This window comes from Gigantopelta aegis, unplaced genomic scaffold (genome assembly GCF_016097555.1).
Source record: "Gigantopelta aegis isolate Gae_Host unplaced genomic scaffold, Gae_host_genome ctg2979_pilon_pilon, whole genome shotgun sequence".
NCBI classification, from domain to species: Eukaryota; Metazoa; Mollusca; class Gastropoda; order Neomphalida; family Peltospiridae; genus Gigantopelta; species Gigantopelta aegis.
The window spans coordinates 17,381-26,343 of NW_024533127.1; the positions used below are offsets into that span (position 1 = coordinate 17,381).

General features: G+C 33.1%; 1 protein-coding gene across 1 annotated transcript; it reads right to left on the bottom strand.

Annotated features, from left to right (window-relative positions):
• Positions 1-628: 628 nt before the first annotated feature.
• On the bottom strand, positions 629-5,228 carry LOC121391805 (transcription initiation factor TFIID subunit 10-like). The gene is given in 6 exon segments (XM_041523299.1): positions 629-718; positions 1,055-1,132; positions 1,134-1,167; positions 5,038-5,081; positions 5,083-5,103; positions 5,160-5,228. Coding segments are annotated over 6 exon segments (336 nt in total).
• Positions 5,229-8,963: the final 3,735 nt, after the last annotated feature.

Consider the following 8,963-nt stretch of genomic DNA (forward strand, 5'->3'; position numbering starts at 1 on the left):
AGCTGCTAAAAAAAGCGCCAAAAAGAACAAGAAGAAGAAGCAAAAAAAAGAAGTAAATAAAACAAACAAACTAATTATATTTATGTGTTAACATCATTGTTGTTCACTTTAATTTAGGATAAGCAACATGATGACAAGTGGTCTGATGTTCCTGAGTGGAAGAGAAATATTAATCAAGGAAAGAAGCAGAAAGGTATATAATGATGATATAATTTTACAAAAATTGGTACCATCAAGGTGGAGGGGCTGACTGGCTTATGTACAATAGAAATTAAGAAAAGAATGAAAATTGCTGTTGTATGGATCTTGCATTCTCTTTTCATTTATTCTTGTATTTGCTTGCTCTTTGTTACCCAGAGCAAAGCAGAGAGCAATTGATGAAGAGAAATTGAGAGAACAAACTGAGAAACAAGCTAAATTTGATGCCTTACCAGACTGGAAGAAAAAAATAATAAAGAAAAAGAAGTGATTTGGTGACATCATAATGACATAATTGTAACGTCATAGAGAGTAAATATTTGTGATAATTTTGTATAAATAATTAAAGAAAAAAAATTGATTTAGAAAAAGAAAAGAGAAATTTGTTTACAAACACAATCAAAGATTAGAGTTGCCAAGTTAAGTTCCATTAAGTAAAATAGAGTGGTTTCTTCAAATTAATGCCATATTCTGCAAGAGCTGGTGTTAAATCTTCTAATGTCAACACAAAAACGTTTCCCTACACAAGTAAATATTCATAGACCACAATAACAAGACATGTATATATACCTATTCATTGCTATGGTTTACAGTATGTCAAATGGACAATAGACTAGTAACAAGAAAACATGCTTACTATTTAAACTTATTCATAGACCACAATAAACAAGTCATGCACATGTACCTATTCATTGCTATGGTTACAGCATGTAGTGTACAATAGACTAGTACAAGAAAAACATGCTCATTAAATAAATTGCCAAATAACAAGACATGTACTTATTCATTGCTATGGTTACAACTTGCTAATAACTTATTATAAATTCATTGAACAGGAATGGAAGTGAAAAGCTACCTTTGTTCCTTTTCTGGTGTTTTGTGAACTTCCCCTCATCTTGCAATGTTGTAATGCATCATTAACAATATCAGAAATTGAATTTTTGAGCTGGCAAAGATACCAAACGAACTCTATCATACAGAAATACAGTCAAGTAATGATTACTGTTTCACACGATAAATTGTTACCATACATTTGAAAATATTGGATGAAGTTTACACACATGATTATATGGTGTATATTGTAACTCTGGACAGCTGGCTACAATAGATTATGGTGACATAGCCTAACCTGGAGTGGTTAGTATAAACACTTAGTGGTTTTAAATATTGACACAAAATTATTTGTGGGTTAGAACAGTTGCCATGAGATCACTGACTAATGGAAAAACACTTTCCATGTAAGAATAAATAGATAACCACTAATCATTATTAATTGATGTTAATTAATTATTATTAATTGATGTTTAATTAATATATTAATTTTGTTAATTAATTGATGTTTCTTTAACACTATTTTATAAAATGGGTAGTGAAGAGAATAGTAAATGATAATCACATGTGTTAATAGATCATCAACAATAAAGTAATCAGTTAATGAAGATAACAAAATTCAGACTAAATTATTAAATGTAATTAATTCCATTTATAATTTAAATATTGCATTTTTTAAATATTTAACTACTAAGTCTCATAATTTTTAGTATGTACATAAAAAAGCCTATGATTAGGAAGGTCCATGATAACACACACTATGAATATTATTATAAAGGCTAGCTTAAGATGAGAGGTTCCTATAAGCTGCCTAAGAGAGAGGGCCGCTTGAGGTTTTAATTAACACTAGGTCAGTCTCAACAACACTTGACAAAGCAGCTGTTGCTTAGGTCCAAAGGAGCCTCAGGATTTCTGTCTAAGAACTTTAGACAATATGATGCGGTAAAGTATTCTAAACACTTCTATCATGTAAATAAGGAAGTTGCTCTAAACCACAACTTCATTTGAAAGGTTCCCTAAAGGAATGTAATAAGCATTGCCTTTTGCAATGTGTGTTTGTTTAGTATCTACCTGAGGCACATTGCTATCATGTGCTATCACACAAAAATTAGAGAAACAAGACATTATCATTAATTGGTAATTAAGATTCTGAGCAACCATGAATAAGTCTGAGCACCATCTTCCTCAAACATACAATGCACAAAGATTAACTAGGCCTGTCTACTTCAGAAACAAAATAAAATGTTACTCTCATACATTACAGAAGCTATAACACACAATAGTGTAACATTGAAACCTGACAACTTAACAACTACTATTATTCAGTGATAGTAAAGTCTATCTCAGTGTTGTTTCTCTTATTACAAAGGTGAGGGAGACAAAAATTAGTTAACTATCACATGTGATAAAAATGAGCCCCCAGTCTTTCATGTGGCCATAAGGGAGTAGGTCACTGGTGTAGTAAGATAAAGCAAGAGAAGAAACAAAAAACAGATGTCGCTATTATTGGATACAGCTAATTTAGTTGATTATCTGATAGTATAATATATCAAGTTTAGACAATCACGTTGAACTGGTTTTCTTATCTATGTCTGAATCAACCCACTTATGTTTACTATAGTGTTCTCCGGTTTCAAAGGGGATGATGATAGCAGGTTTTTTTGCATCTTATGGAATCAAAGGAACAAGCCTACTAACTATTATTAGATAAAACTATTTCTTAGTAAACAAAACTGGGTTGATTTTTGTTGATATAATTCAATAGTAGTACTAACAACCCCACCCATCAATCTAACATCTGATGATCATTACCATCAATCAATTTCTCATTCATTATGGGGCCTAATAATCCAATAAAGAAAATAATTATAATTAACCATAATCCAATCATTAATAATCCTCTAGTGACTATAAGTCTACAAAAAAATTATCCAGGCAACCTAACCACACATCCAGGTGGATCATATAAAATACAAAGCAAACAACAATACAATCATTTAGGAGAGCCACATTTTCCTGTTCTGATGTCATTTGTTCACTAACTGAAAACCATCTCTCTGTGACAAAGGGACATTAAATATGGTTAACCACAAACCTTACAACATTAAAACAGCCTAAAAGCTCAAAACATGCGGAATATTAAAATCTAGTAAAACAGGTTTTATAATGCGTAGATTGTCTAGTGATAAATACATCTATGAAAAACAATACTACAGTACATGTAGTAGACACGGACATTACATGTACATTTTATATAGTATAGTATCTGACGACTCCCAAATTAATATTCCTATTAATTATTATCAAGTTATCTACCCACAACATAACAAGTAGCATAAGTAAGTATGGATTATTTATATTGTGCTAGAAAATACAGAATTTTTGTTGGACCGTACGTGAACGAATGGGCATGGCATACAATCAATCTGCAAAATCTACTTTGAAGATATGGTCAACTGTTGTTAAAGCAACCTTTACTATCTCTTTGCATATCTCTCACTTTGCAGTTAGTGACTTCAATAGTTAGTCAAAATCAATGGTAAAGATTCTTTTCTTGATGTTTAAAATGGTCTGTCTCGAGAAGTGTATTAGAAGTGGACTTTTTCAATGTTACCACTACTTTAAAATTAAATGTTGGGAAGCCAATTAGAATTGTTTGTGTGTGATATTTACACTTTTCTAATTGGATGATAAAATCAGCGACTGGTAGTCATATTGACTCCAAATCTTGTTATATAACTTTAATAGCCCTGAGCCACTTGTTAAACTTCTTACCAGGACACAGAACTCATGGTAATAGTAAATTCTTTTAACATTATCACAAGATGACAAGGGTTGTTCTCACAGAATAGATAATTTTGGAAGATTTTATACAAGGAAATGATAGATAATGTTGAAAGAAACTGATACACTTCATTAGTGTATGAATGCTTGTTGCTTGGTAATGCTTAATTCCACAACTAGCAGTTACCATGACAACCAAAATTGATATATCAATTATTAATAGAGAACACAGTTGAGGATGTAAGTTTATTTTTAGCAATGCAGCTGTTTTATCTGTCAAATACAGCTATGAAGTACTTCCTATGGCTTTTGTGGTTCAATCAAAGCCAGCACCAGAACACTACAAAATCCATTCATATGTCACATGTCACACACATACACATACACAACAATTGGAGTATGTCATATAGTTTTAACTTAGTATTGACCACAAGCACTACAGAAGCTTCATGTGATGTGGGACTGTTCATGACACAATAGTAATTAAATCAATAACAAATCCAACATCCATTTTAATAGTTCATTATGTGAATATTTTGTGTAGAGAGTATCATAAATCATCCAACACAAATAACAGTTTAACATACGGGCTGCTATAACACAGCTTGCTTTAAGGTCAAATATCGAATAACATCATGGAATTAACATTGTTAATATTTTTGGTTAATTGTTACCTTATACTGCAAAATAAACAACCAAACATATAGTTGACAAAGTGTTATGTACAAAAAGAGACACATTTGGCTGAGAATAAAGTGTCATGCTTTAATTGTAATGTTCTGGTGCTAAAAGTGTTAAAGTTTATAAATAATAATCATAGCTATTCAAGTCAAGTTAACGAGCGATATATTATGCTCTTTAAGTTTTACAAGCCATGGGAATTAGGGGTTAAAAAAGTATGACTTCATTCACATGGGAATGAGGTTGTACTAATGGATAAAAAACAATTGTTTGTTCTAAGAGGTGTATATACAATACACACACATGTAATTAATGAATCCATACAATGTAATTGAGGTGGTGAGCCATGTAGACCACCAAACTAACAGATCAGCAAAATGATATAATAGGTAGGCTGTGGTAAAAACCAGACTGACCACCCATTACCAACAGTTCAAGGTGACATGCTTACCAGCAAGTATGACACTATTAGAAAAGTCAATTATGACATAACTGGTGTCATATGATTATAAACATAATACATTACATGTATCAATTCCTTACATTCTTGGATCATCAGTGTTAAAACCAGAAGTTTGGAGATAGTGAAGAGTTGACTGCATCTGGTATCTAAGTAATAACACATACAACAGTATTGAGGTACTTTTGTTTATAATAAAACTCACAGTGGGTGTATAGTCATCTAATTGAGTGCAAAACTCCACCAAAGACAGTTCGGGGACTGCTGTCCCCATAGTGCTTTCTTCTTTAACGTTTTGGCTGTTTACTGTGGCATATTCTCTGATTGTTCTTTTGTTGCCTCCATTTTGAGATCACGTGAGTCCAATCACTCACTAATACTCTTAACTATAAAAACTCAAAGCAATGATAAGGTAATTAATATGACGTGTTAAAAAGAATTTTCTTAAAATTATATTCAGAGGAATAGTTATATTTACAATGGGAGTAATAGAAAGATATCAAAAATGAAATATAAATAATATAAAATACAATAAATCATAAACAATGACAACACATGATATAAAAAGTACAAAGACGATAACATTTGCTTTGTTTGTAACATTAGCAGGTTGAGCACATGGAATTTCATGTGGCAATATATAGTCTTTCCTTGTATTATGAAACCAATTCTGAAAGAGTATATCTGTAGCTACATTCCCTTTTAACAGTCTTTCGCCAATTTTGATGGAATTGCAAGGAAAGCCACTGATGCGGTCAAATTTTTTCTAAAACAGGGATACTCCATTTGGGATTGATGCTGACAGCATGAGGACGAATAGAAATGACACAACGATTGGGATCACTGTTCAAGTCATTCATTGTTTTGAATGCCAATTGGAATTGTGGGGTCCGGTAACTTCAAAACCGATCACTGGTCCGATTTGAGGAGATCCAACTCACTGAGTGTCATTCTATAAAGAAGAAGAGATTGTAAAGTTTGCTGTTGGATTTACTGCAAGATGTCCATGGGAGGATAGGAAAAACTACGTTTGTGTGATCAAGGAGTAGGACAGTACTTGATGTTGGATCAATGACTGCATGCATTCGAAGTGGACAATGTGAGCTGTAGGAACCATTGTGATTGAAAGAGAACATCAGGGAGGTAAAGAAAACTGTCTGAGCTAGTCTAAACTTTGCCTTAACGTTTCTTCGAATTCAAACAACGTTGTTGTATGATAGACGCTAACTTCTCCACTCCTTTTCCAATCACAGACACACAAACAGATAATGGACCAGGAATCAACTGAGGCTCTCAATTGCTGTGAAGATGGTGCTATAATACAAAAAGTTCTGAAAGATTCTCTGGTAAAGGAGATAATGCTGACAGTGTCTCCCAGGAGTCCTGTGAGTATAAGGTTATAGCAGATGGGTTGTTAAGATTAAGTCTCCTTGAAAGCATCCATTGTACTTCTCTGATAGATATATTTCGCTTTAGTTTCATGATTATAGGATCATTCTGAATATGTCGAGGATGAAACTTGAATAGATACAGTTTGATAGCGGCCATCAAATTGATGCCGATATCTAGGGGTAAGTGCCAATAGGGGAGATCATTGAGAAGTAGAATGATTGTTTGTTCACAGCAAAAGGAAAGTTGACGGAGGTTGGTGGGGTTGTGAATTGAGATGCTACTTCTGAGCAAATTTAATGCATTGATCTCCTAACTGTCTCCTTTTTCTTACCCTGTCATGAAGTAAGGATGCTAGCACTTGATCTTCAACTCTTACTTTGATATTGACTAAAAAGTCTGCATTTTTTTTCAAGTCAAAGGTCAACTTTTGTCCAGCAAAATGCCCAAAATAAGGAGTCATGATCATTTTTTCAATACGCAGATTTCCCGATTGTCTCCGTCGTAGTTTCTCGGCTGTGATCATCTTGGCGAAACTATCGAGCATACCGGTCGTATTTGAAAAAGTATGTCAGCACTAGTTACACTCATGAAGACTGTCTGAGGACTTACTTCTCTCTAGAGTTTGCATGGAAACAGAGCGTGTTGGACTTGACACCTTTCGTCCATTCCTACTCTCCCCTTGCTTCTTTGAAGTGCTGTTGCTTCTTCTACGGAAGAAGCCAAGGCAGCCTATTCCTTTCTTGTTGAAATGTCTCTTTGGTTTTTTTTTTTAGCCATGACAGTAAAAACATCGAATATAAATTTATTTATTTTAATGCTGATCATTCAACTTTATGCTTTATATGTAAGCACTTCAAACCCACACTCAACCACAACCATAAATAAACCGACCGCTATTGTCCGCGGTAACTCCGGTATATTACTAGCAGTACGCTACAGCGAAATATACAGAGATTACGATTTCGGCATGGTTCGTGTATAAAGCTTGTACTTCAAACTGCACTAGACCATTGGTAATTGTTAATTTTATAGGACCAAATTTACTTTGAAGAAACCAAGTAGCATATGCATGTAAAGAAAGGGTTCTCTGCAGTGCCTTTATAGTCAGTACATGTCTGCTTGTTCTGTTTGGTCAACAGCTGAACTACAAAGAATTGCCATTGATATCAATGATGAGAGAGTCAATTACTTGATACCCAAACTGCAGGACTATCAAATCAGCACAGACATCTAACACAACTGCAATCCAATTCGGTGTGGCTGTAAAACATTCTACTAGGAAAATTGAGAAAGAATTATTGTATGCAATCTCTTCCTGAAAATGCCACAAGATCAGTTCAGAAATTCATCTTCTTTATTGGATATGCCAGAAGCGGACACAGTATTATTGGAAGCATTTTAGATTCACATCCCAATGTTGTAATAGCACATGAAATACTCACTTTTCCATCAATGGCTACACATGTCCGAACAAGAGAAGAATAAAGGCAATTTGTACAGCATGTCTTTATGACAATTCATGCTACAATTCACACAAAGGACTACGTCGTCATAATGCATTAAAGAAAGGCTATACACTACACATTAATGGCTCATGGCAGGGAAGATTTCAAGACAATATTGTACTTATAGGAGACAAATCTGGTGGGATGACCACTAAAAACATATAAAGGTTCATCACAAAGTAATGCCACGTGTCTACAACGAAATACTCACAACAGTTACAAGTGCCTGTTATTGCAATACATGTTTGTACGAAATCCTTTGCATAACATTGCGACAAATGCTGTTGTTCAATGAACACATTAGCAAAAAAGATGTTTCCACTGAACGGCCATATTCAAATTTAAATGGCCTAAGTTTTTCAAATTAATTCCTACTTCAAGCAAGTTGAAAGTGTCGTCAAAATGATAAATGATTGAACTTAATGTATTGGAAAATACATAATCAGGTCTTATTAAGAACCCCAAGCGTACAATTAGAAGACTCTGTCAACAACTTGAATTGAAAATGTTCTACACAGTACATTGATAGTGTTTCCAGTGCAATATTCAAAAACAAATCTCGTTCTAGATATTTAGTGACCTGGACACCAAGCATGATAAACCTTGTACGAATAAAATCCAAGAGCTATCCCTTTTGAAAGACTATTCATTTTTGATTAATTTTTATAATAATTATAGTGATTGTTTATTCATTTTTATATTTATATATTATATTATTTATTTTTATATATATTTTTTTATATTTTATTTTTTTTATATTATATTTTTATATATTATAATTATTATTTAATAATAATAATTTTTTATGTATTATAATCCAGGTACGTACGAGAGACTACAAGTCTCAGCAGTAACCTGACCCTCCTCCATGAAAAAATTGTTAGTCACAGACTAAGGAGATTGTACAAATGAACTCTTAGTTGAATGACAAAACTAATAATTGTATATACAAAAAATTTCATGCATGGCATTCTCTTTGAAGTATGATTGGTATCTCACACTTCTATGTACTTGTCCATAATTTTATATGGTCTAATTCAAAGAAATTCTAATATCTGTGGTCAACGTCTGCTATTTTAAATGCGTTGGTATGTAAATAAGTTTAGTAAAAT